The sequence below is a fragment of the Paramormyrops kingsleyae genome, chromosome 18, assembly GCF_048594095.1.
Source record: "Paramormyrops kingsleyae isolate MSU_618 chromosome 18, PKINGS_0.4, whole genome shotgun sequence".
Taxonomy (NCBI): Eukaryota; Metazoa; Chordata; class Actinopteri; order Osteoglossiformes; family Mormyridae; genus Paramormyrops; species Paramormyrops kingsleyae.
Window position 1 is genome coordinate 12,898,352 of NC_132814.1, and position 23,001 is coordinate 12,921,352.

The following is a 23,001-nucleotide window of genomic DNA, read 5'->3' on the forward strand; positions in this document are numbered from 1 at the left end:
AGGAGTGTCTTAATGTCTGCGTGTGTGTATGTGTTACTGTGTGTGTCTTCAGGCTCCCCAGTGGCAGATGGGAAGGGATGTGATTGTGCAAATGCGGGTCCCACACACCTGTGGTCTGCGGAGCGCTTGCCACAGGCTGCGGTGGGTCGTCCAGTGCCACCGCCTCAGTGATCACAGTTAGCACCCGAATCCGGCCACTTTCGAATCCTCCCCGACTCTCTGCTCCCATCCAGCTCCATCCTGAAGCTGAATACTTTTAATTCTTCCTCTGTATATTAGCTGAAGAACCTCATGGTGGTTTTGCATAGTTTTTAAAACTTTTTATTGCTCATTTATGTGTGGTTTCACATATCACTAAACCTAGGTGGTAATACAGACAGTAGACAGTGTGCAGCCTCAGAGTGTTTCAGGCGGTCGTGCCGGGATGCGTCTCACGGCCCATGGCTGAGTTTTGGTAGCCTGTTGCCATGCATTTGCTGTGGTTGCCACGGTGACCTGCCCTTATCGCTCGTTGGCACACGCGGGAGCTGGTTGTGGCGGTGCCGCGCACTGAATGTATGCGGTCGCCCGGCTCCCGCGCAGTTTGAGGTTGATGATTAACATTAAATGTGACTGAGAGGCGTCCGGAGCACGATCCTGCAGTTTATCGCCTGTGGTATCAGTGTAATAGAGTGACTGCCTTCAGGCTGCTCCTGCTTCCAAATAAGGGCATAAATCTATAGTCCTCACATCCAGCAGTGGAGGGATGAAGGGATTCTCAGAATAAGTCAACCCCCCTCCCCCCTGGCTTGATGTAAATTTATTTGTACACAGTCCCTCTGACTCTGTGCCGGATAAGCGATGGAAAAATGGATGTACGCAAGTCCGAGGGGTGTCCATTCTTATCCTAAGGCAGTGTTTCCCAGCCTGGCCCTCAAACAGTCCACGTTTTTGCTTCCTCCCAGCTCCCTGCCAGACGGTCTAGGTTTTTGCTCCCTGCCAGACAGTCCACATGTTTGCTTCCTATCGGGAGCTGGGAGGGCACAAAAATGTGGACTGTCTGGGGTCCCAGAAGACCGAGTTGGGAAACACTGTGGGAGCTACAGACTCAGTGGGTCATTAGTAATTATAAGAAGGAAATAATTATTGCTATTTGGGCAGCTTGGTGGCTCAGTTGGTACCACTGGGGTCTGACAGCTGTGTGGGTGTCCTCTGGGTATGCCGATTTCCTCCCACAGTCCAAAGACATACAGTTAGGTTATCTGATGTCTCTAAATTGCCCCTAGTTTATGACTATTATGCGTGAGCGTCTGACTTGATTTTGAATGATCTGCTGATGTTAACTGAGATCAGCCTGATCAGTTCGTTACTCCCACCTGAAAAAATGCCCGGTGATGTTTCTTTCTGTCCTGCTGGTGATTTTAATCCATCAGCCAATACCTTGGATGCAGTTAAAGTCTGCAGATCAGATATGAGATTTCACAGGAAGATTGTGTCCTTCATGTGCGGCTGGGTTGTGAAGCTGTGTCCGTGGACCCAATCCGCTGGCTCTTGGTTGCCCTCTGCTGGATGAAATAAGCCCAAACCAGAAGGTTATGGCAGAGACAGACTGCAGGCGTTCTGGTGCTGGCTGAGGGCTTGGCTCGTGAGAAACATCTGGGAAGATGGAAACTGTCTACGGATGGAATGAAGCACGTTTTGTGGTGCTAGCTCTCGACCTGAAAACGTTTATGGAGGGAGAGATTAAACCACAACATGTTCTCCTGACGTTCACAGTGGGTTTTCCCAGAGTAAAACATGACATCTTTAAATAGCTGGTGGTACTTTGTGTAGCTGGAGGGGGGAGATAATCAGGGAAGGGGGGTAGCAGAAACATCCATGGACTGTTAATGTGACATTGTGGCCCCACAGGACAGAGCGCTACAGTATATGTAGCATCAGAGGGGATTTTGCAGCCAGAGGATGCACTGCTGAGGACCTGATGGGCAAACGCGGTTAAAGGCCCTTGGGCAGGGGAAAAGGAGAGATGGTTCAAGCTTTAATATCAGGTGTTCCTCGGAACACACTCGAATTCTTATGTTACAATTGCAGGGTAGGATTATAGGAATAGGTGAAATAGTATTGAAATACAAGACAGTACAGGATAAACAGTGGCGCAATACGAGATGAGATGAAACAGTGCAATATAAGAATGAGTAAACAAATAAGAAAGCAATATGTGGGACCACAGTATAGAAAATAAATACAGATACAGTGCAAAAGTGGGATGTCGGTGCAGGGTTCTGGTTTAGCAGCCTGCCTGTAGAGGCCTCACCCATGCCTGCACCTTTTTTTTGGCTGCTTCTGGGCAGTGATGTATTCGGCCCCCCTACTGGTCATACTGGTGTGCTGCTGCCATGGCACCGGCGCCGTGATTCTCTGTGGATTTCAATCCATCCATGTGATGATGTTCCTTAATCGCAACAATCTATTCATGAAAAGTCACGTGACCAAGCTGCACATTTCAGGCCTCGTTTCCATGGCGGCAAGAGGGTGGGTGGCTGTCGTGCTCAGGGTACATGTCAGGCTGGCAGAGTGCTTGCTGAACGGCAGCTCAAGTGATTTTCCACTGGAGGGCCCCTCCAAATATTTACACTGAGAGAGCAGACGCCCCCCCCCCCCCCTCCCCCCCACAAGAATGATGCTTGCTTGGACGATCCCTTGAGTTTTCCATACTCCGTATGTAGCAGTGGCTTTTAAATTGTACGAGATGAAAACGCTCATGCTGGTCCAGTCTGGGCCAATGGGATGGCACACGTGACAGGACTGCGGTGGGAGTCATGGCAACAGCAAACGTGTACTGAATGACCCCCGACATTTGTGCCCTGACTGACTTCTCTCACCCTTCACCTGGGCTGTGGCTGTCCATGGAGTGTCAGAGGGTGCTGGACATATCCTTTTCTTGGGGATGGTGGGGATGAGGGTTGGGGGTAGGGGGGTCATTACCCCAGGCACCCCTGTCTTCCATTTGACAGGAATCTCAGGCTCTGTGGAGGGCAGAGTGGTGACGGAGGCCTCTGCTGGGTTGCCCGCGTTCAGGATTTACGCTTCGAGTTGACAAGACCATAACCTCAAACCCCCAATCTCTCTCTTTGGCTTTGAGGTGCGGCGGAGAGGCCCGCAGAGGGCAGAGGGCCTGACAGGGTGTGCACGAGCCTCTAAAGATGGCCGAAACAGCTCACAGCTTTTTCACAATACTCAGAAACCATGTGGCACCTTCATTACCATTCCAAAAGATTCCTGCGGGGCTCTTTGCAAAGCCTACATTCCAGCACCTTCTATCTCATTATCTACAATTGACATTCAACTCCGCATTTATTTATTCTGTCTAATGTGTATAATTATAATAATGACAATTTTGAATCATCGAGATTCTTACAAGTTCAGGATAGGAGCTTCTCACCACCAATATTGAATGTGAAGTATTATGTTCCAGCCTCCAGCCACCAGGTGGAGTGTTAGTTAAAGTCTGCACTGGTAAAAAGGAGAGGGTTCATCTTATATACCCTTCCAGTCTGTTCTACCCCATTGTGGATGTGTCAAATGAATGAGGAACATGAAGAAAACTATTAGCATTGTGGGAAAGACAGTGGAGACTTGTGTTGGGTAGAGATGGTGCGGTGACCCCTAGCTCTGCTGCTAATGTACTGGGAGCCACAGAACTGTCCCCAGTCCAGCTGCAATGATCTGTAATTTAATTCATAATTAGCACTGGAATGTTGCTGATATTGGTGGTCAGTTTCATTCTTCCTAATGTGTTCATCTATGTTAGTGTTGCTCAACTCACTTGTCGGGGAACCGCAGACAATCCACATTTTTGCTCCCTCCCAGCTCCCAGCACAGCTGATGCAAACAATCAGGAGTACAGAATACCAGGTGGGGACCGGGGGGTCTCCAAGGATTGGGTTGAGAAACATTGACCTAAGTCATCAGTCAGGTAGGGGAGTGGGAAGCAGTTAGGACGTCCATCATCTCCTGACTGGCATTGTAACCTTGGAGATGCAGTATGATAGGAATTGCTATCCTTGTAAAGCTTGCAATTACAACTACGCTGAATAAACTGTGACCTTCAAGAGATAGTGTTTAGAATAATGAGTTTAAATAGCAAAAGTGACTTGGAAATCCATCCTTTTTCCAGCCTGGGAAGTCACTGGCGTTAAGGCTGAATAACCACAGTGCTACATGCCCTCCTTGGTGTATCTGCAGCTAAAGTTTGGGAATTTCAGCACCTGCTGCACAAGGGCCGGTGTTGTTCCCCAGAGCGTTGTAATCCACATACTGCACAGCGATTTTCTGGGAACAGGGTGTCCATATGTAGCACTAGTGGCCTGATGAGATTTCCCAATTGGACACGGCAGCGTTTTTACTGGTTTCTGTGCCTCCCCCCCAGCGCTCGCTCTTATCAAGGCTGCATATTTCGCTGTAATGGCTGCCACATGGTGCGTTGAGTTCAGAGCCCTCAGCTGTCTTGACAGGTAATGGGGGCCCAATAGCCCCTCCCCTGGAAAGTATGACAGCACTCTGCCGAAAGCTTAGACGCGTGGGATTTTATTGGGCTTGTGTGGCAGACGAGTCAATTAAAAGCCCATGAAAGTGCAGGACACGCAGAGGTTTGTTGGCCTTTTATCGCCAAGATCTCCTTGGCTGATCTTCAGCCAGCTGACTGATGTTACGCTAGCGGTGGAAAGTGCCGGGCTTCCCTCGGCCTCCTACCCATTGACCTTTTGTATTCATTCTGTGAAACCCGCGTCAGAGGCTGACTTAGAGAGACAACAAAACACTCGCTTAACGATGCGGTCAGACGTTCATCCTTGGGAAAGCGAGGAAGCCCCTAACGTGACAGGAACCAGCTGTGAGCGGCAGCGTGACTCAGCTCCACCAGTCATCCTGCCATTGGGGGTGGGCGGGGTCACCTTCCAGCTTGGGGGGGGCGCTATGGTAGTGCAGTGGTGGGCACTGGTGCCTTTGTACCTCTGGGACTAGGGCTTGAGTCTCCAGCATGGCTCCACGTCTTTGGAGTTTCCATGTCCCCCCCATGTCTTGGTGGGGTTTCTCTCCAGTGTCCAGAAACATGCTGAGGTGAATTGGAGTTGCCAAAGAGGCCATGGGCATGAATGGTATGTGTACCCTGTGGTGGTTTGGCTTCCCCTCCTGGGTCATTCCTTGTCTAAATCTTCTCTGACTTAATGCACTGGTCATGGGTTCAGATCCCTTTACTGTAAATTGGATAAAATCATCCAGTTGTTGTGTGGGTTTTTGGAAGGGGGTGATATGGACCTTCCATCCCGCCCTTATTGTCCATCAGCAGTCATACTAGGACCCTCTCATGGAGGCTGCGGTCTCCCCTGTGTGTTCTTTTGTATTTTTCTCTTTCTTTGTTACGTTAATCCACTGCTGACACATACTGTGGCATCTGGTACAACTTACTGCACGTGCACATATCAGATGTCGGCACCTTAATGAATGTCCTGTATGGTGTAATATGACTACGGTCCTACAGTCTAGCTAAGCTCCATCGTTAGGACTTGCTTCACACTTAATGCGCTGCGTATCGGTGTGTAAATTGCTCTGGATGGGAGGGTCAACCAAAACTTCTTCTAAAATTCTTTCTATAACTACCGTCATTACCCAAGACTGCGACTGCTTTGGCATGAAAGTTCGCTCGTCTCATTCGCCTGTGCAGTGAACCCGTACAGAACTTGACTCTTTGCCATTTTTGAATCTGCCTGATTCAACTCATCAGATATTTCACTTGCTTATTGTGTTCATGTCTGGCTGCTTTTTTGTGTATAGTCAAGTCTGCAGATGAGGCTCTCTCGTTTAGGGTTGAGCATTTCCTCCTGTAGGGGGTGCCGAGCACAAGGGGTATCCTGCTGCTGTCCTCTCATACAGCGATGGGGATGGTGAGCAGATGAGGCCTCTCAGGCAAGAACTGACAAAGCACAGAGCAGACGTCTATACAGCGCCTACGCACAAGCCAACGATGAGTCAACAAGGACAACAAAGGTTAATCTAATGACAACTCAACCAAGTCTAATGGCAGGAAGCAGAAGCCAGCTAAAGAAAGGTGGACAGGGACTGTGAAAAGCAGAATGTTCATGTGGTCTTTGACCTACCTCTGTTCTCGATCGTATGTTTTTGAATTTAACCCGGCATTTGTGGGCATCCCTCTCATAGCCTGACTGGCAGGTGCTGGGGTGTGACGTGTGGTCTCTGATGTCGTATGATGTCATCGGCATGTTTAATGACATGCTGCTTAATAGCTAAACTCACTCGCCACTTTTTGTTTTTTTTTAGAAATTGAGGCGAAGGAGGCATGTGACTGGCTGCGAGCGGCGGGATTTCCCCAGTACGCCCATCTGTACGAAGGTAAGCACTGCGAGCGGCTGATCTGCATCACCTCATCGCTGTCCGGTCCTGTGCAGCAGCGGGTGTTGGTGAGCAGGGTCTTTCTGAAGGTCTAGGGCAGGGCTCTTCAAATCTGGACCTCGATTCCAAATCCAGGCCTTGTTTTCAGTTCTCCCAGGTAGTTAGTTTAATAATTACTGATTCTGATTGGTCAGAGGCTTCACACCTGGCTCACAGGTAAAGGAAGGCTGGAAAACCAGCAGTGCTCGGACCTCGAGGACCGTGATTTGAATAATAGGGGTCTAGGGCATGTTCCTCCCTGTACTGTAAGCAATATAATGCAAAGAAAAGGTGTAGCTAAAGCCAACCATTCTATTAAATCTTACCAATTCCCCAAATAATTTAATAAAGACAGGCTCACTTTTTCTGCTGCTTTTTGTATTTTGAATATTATGATTCCTTGTCCTCCCCCATGCCACAAACACTATGTAACAGGCCTAGTGCCCCCAATTCCTGAGTATACAGCAGTTGTCCATCCAGAAATGGAGACCCTAAACATTGGCCCAGTTTACTATGTAGAACAGATCATTTTACAGCTGTTATAGACAGAGAAAAGATCTCCACCTTCAAGTGTTGAGCACTGGAAAAGAAAAAAAAAAAGTGTTGAGCACTGAACCAGCAATAAGCAAGTAGCGCAAAAGCTGATGTAGTAATACTGAGGAAAAAAAGTAATGACAGATCGAGGCCGGCCTTTCATCACAGTTATCATTTTTGGAAGAAAACAGGCATGACCACCCCCCCCCTGCCTTTTCTGGAATGGAATGACCCACTTTGCTGCAGAGTACACTGCATTTACACAGCTGCGTACAGGCTGACTGCAAGCTGGGCCTGCTTCCAGCTTGCCTGGGGAAGGGGGTGTCGAGAGCTATTTCCAGGCTTGAGTTACTACTCAATGGGGGGGGGGAGGGGAGCATGGGAAAAGGCCTTTGTTGACCGCAGGCCCTCCTTGTAGACCAGTCTGACCTCCTATGCCCAGGCTGGTCAGTGGGTCATGGGTTTATAAGTCTCTCCGCCAGGAATTATGGGTAAAAATGGCCAGTAGTTTTCATCCATGCTCACATTCATTTACATGTCTGTCTGTATACGTGAACATATATTTCCATGCAAAATTAAAATTTCCGGGGAGTTGAGCTTTTAAGAGGTCCCGCGAAGGACTGAACTGGCATTTACGGTGTTTAGCTAAGCCGAGACGTATTTGGAAAAGATCCGGAACCACAATGACCAGAACGACAGCCGTCTAAAAATGACTGTGCATGGGTTAGAGGCTGTGAGGCCCAGTGGTCCCAGACTCAGGCATGCTGGGAAAGGCTAGACCCGCACAGCGAGCGTACCCACAGACCTCCACGGGGGCCTGTTGCAGGATGGCATTAGCGGTGCCTTATAAAGGCAATGGAATGCCAGTGGCGGCAGTTGTGGACCTGCCCTCCCACCAACTGTCACGTAAGCAAAAGGTGGCGGCTGAGGGGCGTGGCCTGTCCATACACACGCGCTGCCGGAGCAAGGCTGCTGGCTCCCTGCTGTGCCTTGCATCCAAAACAGATCCACTAATCTCGCCTCTTCCCGGAATGGCCACGAGGGATTAAAGGGCTCCAATGAAAAACCACAGGATAGCCCAGGTCGTTACTTTTGCTGCCTTTACGATATTTATTTGTGTTGGGTGTTGCCCGGATGTTTCGTCCGCAGCTTCCACGATTCAATTCCAACTTAGACGGTTTCTCGGTTGGCCAGGGCGCGAATCAGACCCGTGGGCCTGGTGTCCGTTCACTCAGAACCGACGTCATTCACACCCTGGCTTGTCTGCTTCTCGGCTGGAGCCTTTCGGAAACGGCGCCCGCTGCTCGTCCTTCTTGACTCGCAGACGGACTTTCTGACGACAGGAGTCCCTCAGCAGATATGCGTGTAAAAGCACAGCCCCCTGAAGAGTGTCTCTGTCTTCTCCTTTCAGATTCCCAGCTCCCCATCGACATCTCCTCCGTTAAAAGAGATCATGATTTCCTGGACAAGGACCTGGTAGAGCCTCTCTGCCGGTAAGGATGTGAGCAAAACAAGGGTTACGAGCTCATGTGCGTCAGCGTCGGTTGCGTCCGTTTTGGGCTAAGAGACAGAGGTGGGAGGTGTGGGAGGGGGTGCCGGATTTGTGGATGTCCCCCCACATTCCTTCAAGTGCCATGTATGTGCCGGCTGTCATTCGAACCCGTTCCCACGACCCAACTAGAATTTTACAGCTGTGGATTTCATTAGAAACCATTACTGCAGAATTAGCTGAAAGTATTCTCGAAAAAGATATCAGAATTCAAAGTGAATAAATGTCCGAATGACTGTGGACTGTTCTATTAATTCCATTTGTCCAGCCTCTAACTGCTTATGCTGGTCAGGGTCGTGAGGGGGGGAAGGGAGGGTGGAGTGGGGGCTGTAATTGTAATTGTTATTGCGTATATTAAAACAAATATGACGCTAATCAGTGACATTTTTCAGGATATGACGCTTATCACTGAAATCCAAGGTAACCAGAGGATGGAAATTGGCTATTAGATGATTTGTTTTCCTGTGAGAAATTTGATCTTTTTATGTTACAGGAATGTATATTTTCCCTTTTACTGTATGACTAATTTCTCTCTGCCCATTATTACGTCTGTATCTGCCGACAGAGTACTGCGGTGTTAGAGAAATAAAACATTTAAAGGCATTTATCTGGAGCTTAAATTTCTGTGGCAAGAATCCAAATCAGTATTCCCAATGTGAAAACAGGGTGAAGTGGCCAAGGTTTTTGAGGAAACGGTCCACAAGGGGGCACACTTTACCTTTGCGTTAGCCATTCCCCGAGTTCCGCACATAGCAGACTGGGCAGGGGGCCGGGAAGGCTCTGCACTTCCAGCTTATCGGTGTGACTCCTCTCTTCATGCTGCCCCCGAGGTGTGAGATGAGAGTCCCTACCTCGTCCACTTACTGACATAATCAGTGCCCTTGCCCAAGCCAGATTTGTGACCCCCAGCACCTCATGGCATCTTTCTCTTTGATCTCAACCTGCTCCCTCTGCCTGACGCTCTGATCTGGGATTCAAAGGACCATGTGGCCCCAGGGAAGCCGTGGCAGGAGTTTAACAGATGTCGAGCCTGTAGGCAGGAGCCCCCCCCCCCCCCATCTATACAGAGCCCCTGCCCCTCTGCATCAGGGCTGCCCTGTGCAGTTATTCCCCTCTGTGTCCCACCCCACATTTTCAGTTTGAACATCCTTTCGGCAGTTGAATGAAATTTGCAATGGTAAAAGGACACAGTGCGACCAGCAAACGCAGTACTTTAGCCAGATTCAGTCAGTCACTGTTCTTGTATTCAATTAGCGTGGGATGATGTGTTTTTTTTTTCCTTACATGTTACAAGGAATAATAACAACAGGAAATTGCTGTTGGTGTTGTAGGAGATTTTGGGGTGGGGGATTGGCTGGAGTTGACTGAGTTCACTGGGGAGGTTTGCCAGGGGGCGTGTTTTAAGGAAAAGCAGCTGTTCCAGAGAGATGCCACCTGGGATTTGTGCCCCTCGAATCATGGGCGTTTTTTGATGAGTTTAAACGACTTGTGATGTCACTGTGATGTGAGTGTGATGGTTTGGGGGAGGGGGAGGGGCCAGACTTCACTCCCGTCGTGTAAGGCAGCCTGAGCAGAATGTTGGAGTAGAATTCTCCGGTGTTGACATCACAGAGGGGGCGGAACCTTGCCTCCCCTGTCGTCCTTGGGCCCCAGGATAAACAGTGTCACTGAACCCCAGCCGCCAAGCTGCCGGCAGCCAATCGGATGGCACGCAGCCCAGGGCGGCAGACCACTTAGCCGCCTCTGTCGGGTTTAGGCGCAGCAGAACACAGAGAGCCTGCATTACGAGGGCCTGGCTTGCTCTAGGGGGCTTTTCAGAAAGCAGGAGGACTATGCAAGGAACCGAGCGAAGTGGACAGGAATGGGCTCGATCGTCTACCAGGCTGAACATGCTCGCTGTCTCTCTTCCAGACGACTTAACACCTTGAACAAGTGCGCCTCTATGAAACTGGACGTCAGCCTTCCCAAGAAGAAAGTAAGTGCAGATCTACCTGACTGTACTGCATAATGATTTATGGTCCTGTTGAAGAGGTCATGCTGTGATTTTAACAACATGTGTTCTTCTCCAGTTTGGAAAGTAAATATAGTGGTTGTTCTTGCTGAGAGATTTGTTGTGGGTAGAGTGGGCAGCCCAGCCCGTTACCCAGTTAGGCCTACAGATGTCCTTCCACCTCTTTGCTATCTCTGCAATCTGAAGTTGGTTCTTTCTCCAGAAAGGCTTGCTCTTCATGAGGTTAATTTGAGTGTCAGGTTTCCGCCGCAGCTGTGATGGCCGGGCTTAGAGAGGAATACTGATGTCTGGCCTCCTGGGAAGTTCTGGAACATTAACGTGCTGTCGGGCTTCTGAAGGTTCTTAAAACAAGTGCTTTGGCCATGTTTCATTTCTGATGTGGTGGGGGGGGGACGAGGGGAGGGCGACATCTTGGCCCCTGGGCCTTTTATCCTGTTAAACCAGTTTGGAGGACACTTAAGAATTTTTCCATTGTTATGTCTAAGTTGATTTTGTGATCATTGCCTCTGTTTTTTTTGGCTGCAGAATGTTGGTTTGGTTGGATTTATTACAATGCTTGGGTGGGTGTATTACAATCAGTGTTGGGCATTTCAGACCCAATAACTACAAATCCAGACCAATATTTTGTTTCTACCAGCCATTTGAGCATAAAGAGTCACAGTCACAGAGTACTCAACTGGTTGGTAGAAACAAAATCTTTCGGGACCTGAAACACTGATTACAAAGGATGTGATCTTTTATGTAAGGATGCCCTGTTCCTTCATTTCTGCTGTAATGCAGCACATAGTTTTAAAACCCCAATTAGCAGAACGATCAGTCTGAAATTACCCACAACCACATACCTTATTATACAAAAACAGACAGGGCTTGACTCTGGTTTTCTTGTCTAAGTACAGCCAGAGCTGGGATATGATTTGTTGCTTATTTTTCATTATGTCGCCTCTCTGTGGGTCATAGTCGGTTCACAGTGCTTAATGGAAGTCCTCTGTGAAAAGTGTACTCCCATAACCACTGGCCGTTTGAGGGAAGCATTTTGACCACTGTGCTGCCACTCACAGCAGTTACCATGGTAACGTTTCCCATCAGTATTTCATAGCCCTGCACGACCTTGACCGCCAGACCCATGGGGTTGCAGTAGATGTTGACTGTGCAGTAGGAGCCGCTGGAGAAACTGTACTGACCCTTAGCCTAGTTTGAGTTTGACTTTGCACTCTTAAGCTCGTTATTTGTTTCTGTTGTTGACTCAGCGGTTGGAAAATATATTGTTGCTGCTAATTATGTGACTGAGGTATGTAGGATCAGATGACCATCGACTCAGCTTACATCTGACCACATTTCTTTCACCTTCCTTGGAAAAAACCTACAGAGCGAAGACTCAGATGAAGAGGATCAGTTGGCGATCAGCAACCGATGGACGTTTGAGTGGAGCAGTCGGCGGTGGTCGAGGCTGCAGGACATCGACTGCATCCTGGAAGGCGAGGAGGGGGCGTGTCCCAGAGGCCTGGAGGCGGAGCTACAGGGGGCAGGCAGTCGGGAGAGCGTGCTAACAGACCTGAGCGAGCCCGAGGTGTCGTCACTGCACAGTGGGAGCAGCGGCGGCAGCAGGAGTGGAGATCTGGCCACCCTGAGGCCTGCTCGCTCCGCCTCGGCCTCCATCATGCCCGACCCCAGCTCTTTGGCACCGTCCCCAATGTCTGACGACCGGCTACGGTACAGCTCTCTGCCCTCCAAAAGCAGCCGGCATGGCCGGACACGCGCCAAAGACTTCCTGCGCCGCATGGAGACGTTGCGTTCCCGGCGGTCCTCGTCAGGGAAGGCTGCCCGCAAGACCCTGACCATCAGCGGGCCTGTCCTTCAGTACGAGCCTGAAAGCCTCCGTGCACTGCAGTGCGTAGAGATTGCCAACGGGGACGTGGCTGCGCCGGAGGTAAACGGGAGCAGCGGCCTGCACTCCCAGTCCAGCAGCAGCACCAGCAGCACACCCAGCCTGAAACCACAGCGGGCCCTCCACAAACGCAGTGGCGTCTACCTGGAAGACCTGGATGTGCTCGCTGGCGCCCCCGTGAGGAAAACTGCCGAGCAAGGTCGCCGGAGCGAGTGCCGCTCCTATGAGGACCTGGTGGTGCACGTCCCCAAGGACCACAAGCCGGGGACCTTCCCCAAGGCACTTTCCGTAGAGAGCCTGACGCCCACCCCTGGCACCGCCATGAGCTCCGGCTGGCGGCCCGATGTCCGGCAGCACCGGGACCTGGCTCCTATCTCCCGGCTCTGTCCACGGGGCAGCCGCGCCAGTGTCTACGACAACGTCCCCAGTTCCCACCTATACGCCAGTACCGGGGACCTGATGGACCTGGAGAAGGAGGACTTGTTCCCACAGCTGGACGACATCCTGCAGCATGTCAACGGCCTGCAGAGGCTGGTCAACAACTGGTCCCGGAGCGTCCTGCCTGATGGTGAGGCCCGGCGCAACTCTGCTAGCCAGGTCACACTGGACGGCGAGGGGAGCTCGGCGTTGGAGGGCCGGACCACACCCAGTGACCTGGACAGAGACGCCATTTCACTTAATGACACGGACTCCAGTGGGACGAGGGAGAGGAGGGATTCTGGCGTCGGGGCCTCGCTCACCAGACCTAGCCGGTGAGTGGTGGTCAGTCATGGATCCACTTGCCTAACTGACATGTTGACATGTCACTTGTCAGTGTTGTCATTTCCTGTTTGACGCCCACATGCACACATCGAAGTTCAACCCCCTTCCATGTCCGCAGCCTGCGGTGGCCCAGCTTCAGGATCTCCTGCCACCTCGGCCAATCCGGTGCCTCATTGCAGATCAACAGCCAATCAGTAGGCCAGCTCTGCTTGCTGCAGAAGTTCTCACTCCTGCGCCTCACTGCCATCATGGAGAAATACTCCATGTCCAACAAACATGGATGGACCTGGTGAGTCAGACTAGTGTGATTGACGTGAAGTGATGTGTAGCTCGGTGTGTTAAGACGCTGTGCCTGTGATCAGAAGGTTGCAGGTTTAAATCCCATAGTTGGCAGAGTGGTTTTACTGTTGGGCTTTTGAGCAAGGTCCTTAACCCCCAGTTACTCTAGGGATTGGCTGAGCCGTCTGCTAAATATTTGGAAGTTGCGGCAGGGCAGAGTTCGGGCTGGAATTAACAGGAGAATAGGAGAGAGACAAATGGGTTAATTATCCATACAGGAACATAGAAGGATTTCAAGGTTTCCCTCTGTGTGGGGTTTTGACCTCATCTAGCTTCTGATTCACATCTCACCCCCGTGCATTCACTGATGAACATTTGCAGTTGTGCTAACATCATCCAACAGAACATTCTGTACCTGATGCCCTCTTGTGGAGATTGTTGGGAGTGCCTCACGCAGCTTAGCTTCCACCTTCTGACTCGACAGACAGGGAGCTTGTGTGTGTGTGTGTGTGTGTCTGTGGGTGTGTGGATCCTCCTGCCTGTGTGTGTGCGTGCATATACACACTATATACATACACTCCCCAGGTTACGATGGGGTTACGTTCCAACAAGCCTATCGTATGGCGAAAATATCATAAAGTGAAAATGCATTTTAATACAGTGCACCTAACCTAACAAACACCATAGCCTAGCCTAACCTACCTTAAACATGTTTAGAACACTTACAATACCCGACAGCTGGGCAAAATCATGAACACAAAGCCTGTTTTATAATAAAGTGTTGAATATCTTCAATAATTTGCCCGTCGTGAAAAAAATATCATAACACGGACCATTGTCCCCGGGTATGCCTGTTTCTGTTATTTTTATTTTGCCTGTTGTTTGGCATGCGTCTGTAAACACTTGGGGAAGTGGCTGTGAGTCAGTGCCTCACTGCCTGAGTATGTGTATTAGGGAGATTGTCAGGCCCCCCAACGCCACATAAAGACGGCCTACAGGCCTCGTTTTCCATTTTATCTTTTTTCATTAAGGCTCATAAAAACAGACTGTCTGGACACCTAGGGGGCTATCTGGAGGCCTGGGGTCAGGCAGGGTGGGGAGGAGCGCCGGCCCTGGATGGAAGGGCTGCTGTCTGAGTTCCATAAACACACACTTTCACGTAGTTAAACACAGTCTTTTAAACGTGACACCGTCTGCGAGAGAACACAAGAGGAAGAATGAGCGTGACAGGGCCCTAGTGCTCACTGTGATATAATTCTCTAAAGACCTCCGTCACCCTTAGGTCGGTGCCCAAGTTCATGAAGAGGATGAAGGTGCCGGACTACAAGGACAAAATTGTCTTTGGGGTCCCGCTGATCATCCATGTGCAGCGGTCTGGGCAGCCATTGCCTGTTAGCCTGCAGCAAGCCCTGCATTACCTAAGGAGCCAGTGTCTAGACCAGGTGAGTCCCGTGTCCAGCACAGAACTGCTGCAGCAGGCTCCTCCTTCATTTCTGTTTAATTTAATTTATTTCAGCTCAATTCAATTAATTTCATTTCAATTCAATTTAGCTTCTATTCAGTTTAGTTTAGTTCCATTCAATTCAGTTCTGTTCAGTTTAGCTTTGTTCAGTTCAGTTCTATTCAATTCAATTTTCTTTTCATTTCATTCCATACAAGAGGACAAAGGAACAAGAGGGTTTTCCTGGGGTCACAAAACCCAAAGAGAGTGGCAGCATATAGGGAAAAATAACAAAAAGAGAGTAACAGTGCAGTGTGGTGTCAAAATACATTATATGTACAGTAGCAGGGGCATCATTATGCCTATTTTAGGGGGCTTTAGCTGCCATAAAATGTTTTTAGCCCCCCCATAAATGTGTATTTGTTGCCTTAAGACATGAGTAGCTTTTTTATATTATATTTTTTGCAACACCCCTCCCAATAAAGACTCAGCCCCCCTATCCATCCATTTCTAACTACGCCCCTGGACAGCAGTATTAAATATTGCGGCAGAGCGTTAAAGAACATTAAAGAAATTAACAACACAACAAGAAAACACAGGGTTAATCAGTGGTTGGTTGGAGGTCGATGAGCCGGGATTCAGTTGCTGAGGGAGGTGATTCAGGTGCTGACCGAGGTGATTCAGGTGCTGACCGAGGTGATTCAGGTGCTGAGGGAGGTGATTCAGGTGCTGAGGGAGGTGATTCAGGTGCTGAATGAGGTGATTCAGGTGCTGAGGGAGGTGATTCAGGTGCTGACCGAGGTGATTCAGGTGCTGACCGAGGTGATTCAAGTGCTGAGGGAGGTGATTCAGGTGCTGAGGGAGGTGATTCAGGTGCTGAATGAGGTGATTCAGGTGCTGAGGGAGGTGATTCAGGTGCTGAGGGAGGTGATTCAGGTGCTGACCGAGGTGATTCAGGTGCTAAGGGAGGTGTGTATTTGTTGCCTTAAGACATGAGTAGCTTTTTTATATTATATTTGTTGCAACACCCCTCCCAATAAAGACTCAGCCCCCCTATCCATCCATTTCTAACTACGTCCCTGGACAGCAGTATTAAATATTGCGGCAGAGCGTTAAAGAACATTAAAGAAATTAACAACACAACAAGAAAACACAGGGTTAATCAGTGGTTGGTTGGAGGTCGATGAGCCGGGATTCAGTTGCTGAGGGAGGTGATTCAGGTGCTGAATGAGGTGATTCAGGTGCTGACCGAGGTGATTCAGGTGCTGACCGAGGTGATTCAGGTGCTGAGGGAGGTGATTCAGGTGCTGACCGAGGTGATTCAGGTGCTGAGGGAGGTATGCAGATCACAGGTCTGCCTTAAATCTGGAGGGAAGCCTCTAGGATTCAGATTTCCCATCTGGGCTGTTCCAGAAGGGTTGGTTTTTTTTCCATTTGTTTACACTGTTTCACTCCTGTGGCCTGTACTGTGAAGCGGGGTTACTGGCTTATCGGGGTAACTTGTTGGAGTTAAGGTACCACAGTTTAAATGGACTTCATATTCGTTCGCTTACATTTTGCTCAGACTACCTTAAATCCGACAAGTTACCCCAATAAGCCAGTAATCCCGCTTCGTAGTACAACCCCCTGAATGTGAACTAGTTAAGTCAAACTGCATGCATTACAGTGCCTTTGACACTCATCTTTATACTCCTTTTATGCTCCATTTAATTAAGTGGACAGGGAACAACAAAGAAATGATGTAGCTTGTGTTTGTGCAGAGTAAATTGGAAATGAGACAGTAGACTGTGAATGAGCTCTCATCCTGAATCCCAAGCCCAGGATTGAGGTCTTAGAAAATGTAAACCCATGCTAACCCTAACACATGGATCACCAGCATTCCCCGTACCGTCAACCCTGTCTTTCCGCCTTTTTTCAGGTGGGCCTTTTCCGCAAGTCGGGGGTGAAGTCGCGGATCCAGGCACTGAGGCAGATGAACGAGAGCTCCCCCGAGCACGTGGACTATGAGGAGCAGTCGGCCTATGATGTGGCGGACATGCTGAAGCAGTTCTTCAGAGACCTACCCGAACCTCTGCTGACCAGCAAGCTGGGCGAGACCTTCCTGCACATCTACCAGTGTGAGCATCAGAACGATCTGCGGCTGTGGATAATTTAGGGCAGACACTTTTCTGTGCATTCGCCAGTGCAAAAACAGCACACGCCTGAAATATACATGGGCGAGACCAGCATCTATTAAATAAACTTCAGTCAGTCAACATATGCAGTCTTTAATTTGGGGGGTTGCCTCCCAGGTGATTTTCTCACACCTTTGGTGTGAGTCACTTCATCACCATCACCAGTCTGTCTGGGGTCCTCGTGCACGCTCGCATAATTAAGGACAAAGAGCGTGCCTGAGGAGGTGCTCAGCATGTGCGTTTTCACTTGGCCGTCTCGCAGGGATCGTAATAACAACCACCTGTGGCTTCTTTCATCTCCTCCCGCTTTCATCCTGTCCCCTCCCCCGCTAACGCGTACTCACTACCATTCACATTCCACTCCCATCCCACCCCCTGATCCCCCCCCCATCCAGACGTACCCAAGGAGCAGCGGCTTCAGGCAGTGCAGGCAGCCATCATGCTGATGTCGGACGAGAACCGCGAGGTGCTGCAAGCCCTGCTGTGCTTCCTGAGTGATGTCACTTCCTCTGTGGGGGAGAACCAGATGACTCCCATGAACATCGCTGTGTGCTTGGCGCCCTCGCTTTTTCACCTCAACATCCTGAAGAAGGACAACCTGTCACCACGGTAATACCCCGAATACAAGACAGTCACCCAGACCTGCTCTCTTTATCTATTAAACTGATCCTGAAAGTAAGTGTGTATTTACACAATTTAACATTAGAACATATGCAAATTAGTAGTAACATGATAACTAACAGGAATTTCTTCTGTTCTCCAAAACGTAACTGATATCTACTTGGATGGCTAGACGAACACCGCTTTGGTTCCCAAACCTCTCCTCAAAGGCACCTCAGCCATTCCATGTACTCGCTAAATTTCTCCACCAGCTCAATTAACTGATTAACTTAAAATAACTCAATGAGGTATCGGTGAGCCAAACATGACATGCTAGTGGTCGAGTCAAAAAAATACGTGGGTGCGTTGGATGGTTGCTGCAAATACTGTGGTGATTTTAGGGGAGGTTTTGAAGCGGCTAAGCTGGAACACTTTGACAGGCATAATAGCATAGTTTGACACCAACATAACGATCATTTAAAGATCATTTTCTATGACTGCCTCAGACTTTCGTGTAGAGCAAAGCAGCACGCCGTACCCAGCCACTAATGAAGGTCAGCTCTCGTGAGGTGCAGTCCCAGCACACCTCCTGCTGCAGCTGCAGTCTGCTCCTTAAAGACGCCGGCTTTTATGGGGTCATGCTGCGTGCAAACAAACTCATCATTAAACCACTAATGAAGCTGCTGATGGTTTTGCTTTTGGGTGGGTGGGCGGGGCAGTTGACGGAGATCAAAGTCAGGACGCATGCTGCCGTGATGAACAGAGGTCAGGTGTGTGTGTGTGTGTGTGTGTGGGGGGGGGGGTCACATGTTGATGTAACTGGAATACACATGCACCCCCCTTTCTGGAGTATAGACGCTCCTCTATTTACTAACGAGTTGCGTTCCAAACGGCCGTTCGTAACTTGAGATGTTCGTAAGTCGTTATTCATCATCATTTAAGGGTAGAAAGATCTAGGGTGCTGGGAGTACGCACGCTACGCTGCTGCGCGCTGGGAGTACGCACGCTACGCTGCTGCGCGCTGGGAGTACGCACGCTACGCTGCTGCGCGCTGGGAGTACACACGCTACGCTGCTGCACGCTGGGAGTACGCACGCTACGCTGCTGCACGCTGGGAGTACGCACGCTACGCTACGTAGCGGGCAGAAGATTAGGTGGAATTGGCGTGCAGAAAAAAAATTATGTTGCGGACAGGAAACGGGAGCCCAACGAACACAATTTGGACTTCGTTCGCATGACTGAAAGTTCGTAAGTTAAATGTTCATAAGTAGAGGAGCGTCTGTACTGATTTCAAACCACCCCTCCCCCCTCCCAACTCCACTTTTTTCAGAGCCATGCAGAAGAAGTATGCCACAGGGCGACCGGACCAAAAGGACCTGAATGAGAACATGGCTGCCACTCAAGGGCTGGCTCACATGATCACTGAGTGTGTCCGCCTCTTTGAGGTGAGGAACCCCTGCCCAGTCTGTGGGGACCCCCAGTCCACATTTTTTCTCCCTCCCAGCTTCTAGCCAACCAAAAACACTAAATATCTGCTATGGGTGTGTTGGAAACTGGGAGGGAGCATCAATGTGGACTGTCTGGGGGTTCTGGAGGACTGGGTTGAAGAAAACTGCCGTGACCCACACAGAGAATTGATGAGCAAATATCCAAAGCTCACTCAGTCCATATTTTGTTGTTTTTGTGATGAGATCGCCTGACACCTAGAGTCAGGCTTCCTCATTGTTAGTGCTGGGAACTATAACCAATCAATCGTCACATATCCTGATAAAGAACGTCAGTTAATTTCTGTGTGAGTTTTGGAAATTTTGCTCAAAGGCTTATCCTGTGGACTGAGTGAGTTTTGGAAACTTGGGAACCTGAAGATGCTGGGACTGTCTAGAGCAGGGTTATTCAACTCACGGTCCTCGAGGTCCAAGCACTGCTGGTTTTCCAGCCTTCCTTTACCTGTCAGTCAGGCGTGAAGCCTCTGACCAATCAGAATCAGTAATTATTAAACAACTACCTGGGAGAACTGAAAACACGGCCTGGATTTGGAATCGAGGTCCAGAGTTGAAGAACCCTGGTCTAGAGGATGGAGGTAGTGGGGGGGTGAAACAGCTATCTCCATGAAGAAGATGACTGAGTGTGTGTGTTTGTGAGTATGTGTGTTTGTGAGTGAGTGTGTTGGTGAGTGAGTGTGTTGGTGAGTGAGTGTGTTGGTGGGTGAGTGTGTTGGTGAGTGAGTGTGTTGGTGTGCATCTTCCACTGGAGGTGTTAAGTTCCAGTCTAGGGATAGGACACCTTAACAAAGAAAAAGAGATGGCGAAAAACCTCCAACACACGACGAACAAAATAATCAGTAAAACAAAAGGTTTATTACAAATAATGGCTTGTATAACAAAAGACGGAAAAACAAGACAAAATGACAAAAATAACAAGGCACAACGCCGAAGCCATGCCTGTCTGTCACACAAGCAAAAAGCGCTCATGACGACAAAGCGTGACTATAGGCGGAACATCACTAATGGAAAAGCGCAGCCTCCTCTCTCAAGGGAACAGCACCCCTTTATACAGCCATACACCCAATTACCGATGGCAGGAACAGGAACAATTAACCACCGCCGTCACTGGAATGTCCTGCAACACAACACACAGTCACAGAGCAAAACACCGCAAATACACTGAGACATCGCAGAGGCAGCACAGAAATGTTGTTCCTGGTGGTGCTGTAATGAACATAGGTGGTGTTCTTATGGAGGTGGAGAAATGCCTGCAAACCTCAGAAAGCTAACACCATCTCTCGGACAAGGTTCCTCTACCATTGGCCTTTAGTGGGCCACCGATCAATATTGGCTAAGTGCGGTTTGGTCTGCAGTGAACCAAACCTCTCACCCCTGCTCTGGTTGGCGAGAGATACCTAGCGGGACACTTTATAATGGTCCACAGCTAGCCCTTATGGTTGGAAAGGTTGAGAATCCCTGCTATGAGGTGAACATTTATTGAACTAATCTGTGTGAACTGTTCAGTTTGTTGCATGGAATACATTTTGTGTTCGTGCTGCATTTTTGCTCCCTCCCAGCTCACAAAAACATGAACTGTCTGTGGGTCCCCAAGAACCAGATTGGGAAACACTGCTCTAGGGAATGGGCGAATGAGCATACATGTAGCATTCCTTTGTAACCCACCACTCTCCAGGTGCCCCATGAGATGGTGGCGCAGTCGCGTAACTCGTACGTGGAGGCGGAGATGCCGCTGCCCACCGTGGAGGAGCTGTGTGGGCCCCGGGAGGGCAGTGAGGCCTGCTGCCAAGGCCGCATGGAAATCCTGCTGCAGGAGCTGCTCAGGGAGGCCCGAGACAGGTCCAAGGTCTGGGTGTCCTGCCCCTCCAGCGACGGCACGGAGCTGTCCTACAGGAAGGTGGGGCTCTGTCCCGGCGTGTGACAAAATGACCATGTGGAAAAACACATACACAGCCAGAGCCTCCCTTAAGGGGGGAGAAAGGGGAAGACTTTAGCTCATGGGAGTTTTACTTACACAAAAATGTTCTGAGGGCAGAAGGGAAAATTACCCTGCCAATGAGAAATCTTGGTCCCGCTTCCTGTAGTTGCTTGGACCCATCTCCTCTACAATCTGATTGGTTATCTCTCAGAAACAATCATTTTTTTTGCCCTCCAAACTTTCTTATGTAAGTGAAACTCCCATGAGCTAGGCTTTCAGGGGTCCAGACACTAGGGGAAGCTCATGAGTATGAGTATGTAACTTTGGTTTAGAGTGGGACCAGTCATGTCCATATTGTGATTTGGAATACAAATGTTTTGTAAGTTCTGGGGTTTTTAACTAAAACTAACATAAAGCACCTTATTTAGAATTGTATAATTTTTAGGTAATCTAGTGATGACCAAATTAAGCTCCATGAACCATTTGCTGTACTTTTTGACCCCACTAGATGGCGCTCTTGGCTTGCTTTGGGACATGCTTTGAGCCATTTTATGGACAGAGAGCAGCACCATCTAGTCAGAAAATACAGCAAGTGGTTAATGAAGCTTCATTTGGCCATCACCAATTATCTCATCATTGCCGTCTGTGTGTTTTAAGGTTTACCTTATTTTTTTCTGTTACGTTTTAATGATTATAAACTTTTATATGGTTGCATAGATTGAAAACTAACATGCTGGCATAGAAACATAGATTAACACAGTCTCATTATAATGGAGAATGCATAATAAACAGTTGAGTATAAAGAGTCACAGTCACAGAGTACTCAACTGTTTAGTTGAAACCAAACCTTGGTTTGGATTTGTACTTTCTGGAACTAAACCTTCCACCTCTGTAATGGATTACTTTTGAAAGTAACTTCTCCAACAATGCTTTTAAGAGCATAACGCCCCTCCTTGCAGCCCACCCTCTAACTCCCATTCTCCAACCCCTTCCTCCACCCTCCTCCCAGGTAGGGGACGGTAATCCCCTCCGGCGCTGGCGGGTCATGGTCGAAGTGGAGGCCCCACCTTCTGTGGTGCTGAACCGCGTGTTACGTGAGCGCCACCTATGGGACATGGACTTTCTGCAGTGGAAGGTGAGGGAGACGCTGGACAGGCAGACGGAGGTTTTCCAGTACGCCATCAACAGCATGCCCCCACACCCCAGCCGTGACTTCGTGGTACTCAGGTGAGTCAGCGGCTGGAGGCTCACTGAACGGCACATGAGCACAGACTAGGGCCTAGTGATGCCCAAATGAAGCCCCATGAACAACTTGCTGTATTTTCTGACTCCGCTAGATCGTGCTCTCTGCTCAAAAAGGGCTCAAAGTATACCCCAAAGCAAATCAAGTGTGCCATCTAGTGGGCTCACAAAATACAGCAAATGGTTCATGAAGCTTCATTTAGCCATCACTACTGGAGCCCCAGAACCTTATCTGTTCGTTACTGATGCAAACCTCATTGTTTGTACCAGGTCCTGGCGGACGGGCATGCCTAAGGGAGCATGTGCTCTGGTGTCCATGTCTGTGGATCTCGAGGACTGCCCGGCCATGGGTGGGGTCCGCTGCGTTATTCTGGACTCGCATTTCCTGTTGGAACCGTGTGGAACGGGGAAGTCTCGCCTTACGCATATCTGCAGAGTTGACCTGAAGTAAGTAGACCTTGGTTTACTGGCCTCTGCAAAGCACAGCTATGACTCAACCTGATCCCTTCATTCACCTACACTCCTTGGTGAAAATTACCGCACCGTTGAGTTCATACGAACAGTGACATGATCTGGTGACGGTGAAAAATACCAGTGTGCTTCACTGTTTCAATACATTTTGATGTGAGTGCTTCAAAGTTCAGGTACCTATTCATTTCCCATATGTCAGCAGAAAGA

The 23,001-nt window shown here is 49.4% G+C and overlaps 1 protein-coding gene across 3 annotated transcripts in view; it reads left to right on the forward strand.

Annotated features, from left to right (window-relative positions):
- The window catches only part of stard13a (StAR related lipid transfer domain containing 13a), a 67,609-nt gene that overhangs the window by 42,008 nt on the left and 2,600 nt on the right, over nt 1–23,001 (forward strand). For all 3 annotated transcript variants that reach the window (XM_072702025.1, XM_072702027.1, XM_072702026.1), the window contains 12 exons: nt 6,316–6,387; nt 8,372–8,453; nt 10,421–10,484; nt 11,887–13,157; nt 13,286–13,456; nt 14,729–14,888; nt 16,806–17,004; nt 17,457–17,670; nt 18,992–19,106; nt 20,839–21,060; nt 22,091–22,308; nt 22,594–22,770. In XM_072702025.1, the coding sequence (XP_072558126.1) occupies nt 6,316–6,387; nt 8,372–8,453; nt 10,421–10,484; nt 11,887–13,157; nt 13,286–13,456; nt 14,729–14,888; nt 16,806–17,004; nt 17,457–17,670; nt 18,992–19,106; nt 20,839–21,060; nt 22,091–22,308; nt 22,594–22,770 (2,965 nt within the window). The remainder of the gene's footprint in view (nt 1–6,315; nt 6,388–8,371; nt 8,454–10,420; nt 10,485–11,886; nt 13,158–13,285; nt 13,457–14,728; nt 14,889–16,805; nt 17,005–17,456; nt 17,671–18,991; nt 19,107–20,838; nt 21,061–22,090; nt 22,309–22,593; nt 22,771–23,001) is intronic.